The 3,593-nt window shown below is 52.7% G+C and overlaps 1 protein-coding gene across 1 annotated transcript in view; it reads left to right on the forward strand.

The window, feature by feature from the left end:
* Positions 1-1,086: 1,086 nt before the first annotated feature.
* LOC104461690 (protocadherin gamma-A4-like) overlaps positions 1,087-3,593 on the forward strand; it is a gene marked incomplete at its 5' end in the record, with an annotated part of 5,997 nt that continues 3,490 nt past the window's right edge. The window contains one exon of the mRNA XM_010073358.1: positions 1,087-1,175. Within this exon, the coding sequence (XP_010071660.1) occupies positions 1,087-1,175 (89 nt within the window). The remainder of the gene's footprint in view (positions 1,176-3,593) is intronic.

Raw genomic sequence — 3,593 nt, forward strand, 5'->3', positions numbered from 1 at the left:
CTGTGGATGCCCCATCCCTGGAGGGGTTCAAGGCCAGGCTGGATGAGGCTTTGGGCAGCCTGGGCTAGTGGGAGGTGTCCCTGCCCATGGCAGGAGGTGGAACTGGGTGAGTTTTGAGGTCCCTTCCAACCCAAACCATTCAGTGATTCTATGATTCCATGTTTAGATCTCTGCTGGAAGCTGTGAGGCTCCACAGAGGCTCTGGGAGCACAGCCCTGACCTCTCTGGTGAGGAAAGGCCACCATCGGTGAGCGGTGGCCAAGCACAGCTGGCACTTGGCAAACATGAATGTGGGGTTTGTTAGACTGTACACAGGCTGCTGATAGTAACCTCGTTCACAAACCCTCCTTAATCAAAGCCTGGTAACATCCCCAGAAATTTCCCAGGCAGATCTGTGGTGCTCTTTACCCTCATCAGCCAGTCCCAGGGACCCAAGGTGGGCACCCAGCTCCCTTCTTTCCTCTCCCCATTGCTCCAGCCTCCCCAGAACTGTTTGCTGCTGGTTCTGCAGAGCTGGTGGCTTCTCTTGGACTCCCTTCAGAGCACATTTCATGGCACTGGAAAGCTGGCTCCATGCTGATCCCAAATCCCATCATGCTGTGGGGTTTTCTCACCCTCAGTCTCATGAATGAAGCTGCAGACCAGCATTGGAGCCTGAAATAGCTTGAGAGTGGCATCGACTCACATGGGCTGCAGAAGAAACAGAGGACCTGGTTGTACAAGGGACAGCTCTGGGACTTTAGGACCAGCTTTTTTGTGGTATTACATTGGTGGGAAGGCACCTACTGGGATTTTGAGCTGCTGGCTGTCTCTGAAGTCAGTGGGAGGTAGGCAGGTGTTGCTGGAAGCACCACTGAGCCCCCAAATGCTTTTGGTATTGGCGGTTATTCTTCAAAAGCCTGTAGAGGGATGGAGACCTCTGAAAATGTTTTGACTCTTGAGTGTTATTTAATAGAAGGTTTTAAAGCCTGCAAACTCCTCTCCACCAGAAGACAAGCCCACAGCCTTGGCTTCTCCTGCTCTCTGACATGCCTATTCCTCTGTACTGAGCTGCAGTAACTTGCTGTTTCTTTTCTTTTCCCGTAGCTCCCAGAATGGAGAGGAAGGTGGAGCCTGGCCGAACAACCAGTTTGACACGGAGATGCTCCAAGCCATGATCCTGGCTTCAGCAAACGGTTGGTCTCCATCGCGTGGGGGGAAGCTACGGAACTTGCTCTTGCGTGGACACTTCCGATGGGTGCTGTTAGATGAGAGGCGGGTTGGGACTGATACATGTGGGTTAACTGAGGTGGCTTCAAAAGTCCTTCAACAGACGCTGGCAGCAAAGCACTGCTGTCTGTGTTACCCTGCAGAGGAGGGGGGTCAGGAAGGATTCAGACAGAAGAGACACAAGGTAGCCAGCAGCATCAGGCATGCTGTAGGCAGGGGTACCTCTTCCACCCAAAATATATTATCTATGTAGTGGACAGAATGTTATCTGGCTTGTGAAGGGTTTGTGTTAGATGAAAGAGCTGGTCTTGAGATGTGTTTTAAGATAGTTGGTTCCAGAAGGTCACAGTAAATGAAATGTCTGCTGGGTTGGAACTTGCCATAAGGTGAGAAGATGGGAAGCCTGGAAGATTTGCTTCCGGCTAGAGGCTGGGTCAGGAACACAGTAAAATGACTGACTCGGTATCCCCAACAAACCTCCTGTCCGGAGCCACCGGTGCGTGCTCTCTGATCACACTGGGTCGCTCTGCTGAGCCACCACGGTTTGTCCCCCCAGCTGCTGCCGGCTTGTAATCACTGGGGTTTGGTTTGGGGTCATTTGGGGTTGGTTTGTTCTGGTTTATGGCTGTGTGGAAGCAGCGGGCAGGGAGGGGTGTGCCCGTGCACCCGCCATCTCCGTGGCTTCGTGTAAAAGAAGTGCAATTATCACTCTATGGATAAGAGGCTAGTTTTCATACAGCCTTTATTTATAAATACCTCCAAGTCTTTTCTCCCTTGATTTAAAAATAGAAGCAACAGCCCAGCCATAAAACCCTGTGCAAAATGCTTCGGATGTTTCCTTTGAGCTGTTGGGAGAGAAAGAATCGGGGGGAGGAGGGACGGCTTTGGTGTTGCTTTCTTGGAAAGCTGCTGCAGCTGAACTTTGCCTTTCTGCAGACATCAGGCAGCCTGGAGCCACAGCTGCCGTGGCTGGGGAGGGGGACGAAGGTCTTGGGCAAGGGAGTTGTTTACACTCAAGGGAAATGCTTCGGATGTTTCCTTTGAGCTGTTGGGAGAGAAAGAATCGGGGGGAGGAGGGACGGCTTTGGTGTTGCTTTCTTGGAAAGCTGCTGCAGCTGAACTTTGCCTTTCTGCAGACATCAGGCAGCCTGGAGCCACAGCTGCCGTGGCTGGGGAGGGGGACGAAGGTCTTGGGCAAGGGAGTTGTTTACACTCAAGGGAAAGAAACAATGCGAAAATGTGTCTCTGCTCTGAAAAAGGACTATGGAAAAATAGCCCTGGGAAGCACATGTGGTTATTATCATCACCCGGTGCCTCCAGATCCGGTTTCCTTACTCACAAATAAAGCTGTTTTTCTGACGGCTGCTCCAGCAGTCCCCAGGATCAGAGGGCTGAGCGGGTCCCTGCCAGGTTAAGCACCGACTTCCACATAGCCCTGGGCCCTACTGCAGCAAATTTCCCCCAATCCACAAGTCTCAAACAGCCCTAACCTCTCCAAGGCCTCAGTCTGCCCAGGAGGTCAGTTTAAATCAGATCCATCAGCTTGATAAGGGCTGTCCCTGCCGCAGCCCCAGGGAGAGGATGAGTCCCTGCACTCCATCCTTGCCCATGCTGGTCCCTTGCTGTGATGGATGGATGGATGGATGGATGGAGCCGGGTGGGAACACAGCACAAGCTTTTTTCGACTGGTGATGTGTTTTCATGTCTCTCCTGCTCTCTGTTGTGTCCCCCTCACTCATTAAGCCAATAGTGTTGATTGGAGCAGGCTTTGATTAGGGGCAGTGCTAATTGCCCATTAAGCATTGTGCTGTCCATCCTTGGGTAATGTTTCCTGGCTATTTAGATGATTCTTATCTCTTCCTGTCACCTGCTGAGCTCTGTTTGAGCTCCGGGGTGGCAGATGGGACACAGTGACTCAGGTGATGGCACTGCGTGCCCTTCACTCGCCCACTCCTCCTGCACAGAGCAGTCAATGCTGACTTTCATTGCACGATGTCAAGCTAGTGCTCGAGTCTGTTCCCAGCAGAGACCACCCAGGAGACAGAAGCTCCTTTGCTGCTGCTGTGCTCCATGAGCTAGGGATGTCCCCCAGAAGGGGCTGGGGATGCTCTGCCTGCATCCTTACCCTGTGCCAGGAGTTATCCTTTGCTTCAGCAAGAGGCAGGGCTGCCTGTGCCATGCTGACCCTCTCTGCTGATCCACTCAGATTAAATCACCCTCCCAGCACAGAGTGCCTCAGGAGCTGGCTTCACCCCAGGGCTGTGACCCTGATGTAGGGCTTCTGTCTCCCTTCCTGGGCTCTCTTCCTCTGGATCTTCATAGAATCACAGAATGGTTTGGGTTGGAAGGGACCTCAAAACTCATCCAGTCACCCCCCCCTGCCA

The sequence above is a fragment of the Pterocles gutturalis genome, unplaced genomic scaffold, assembly GCF_000699245.1.
Source record: "Pterocles gutturalis isolate BGI_N339 unplaced genomic scaffold, ASM69924v1 scaffold13337, whole genome shotgun sequence".
Lineage (NCBI taxonomy): Eukaryota > Metazoa > Chordata > Aves > Pterocliformes > Pteroclidae > Pterocles > Pterocles gutturalis.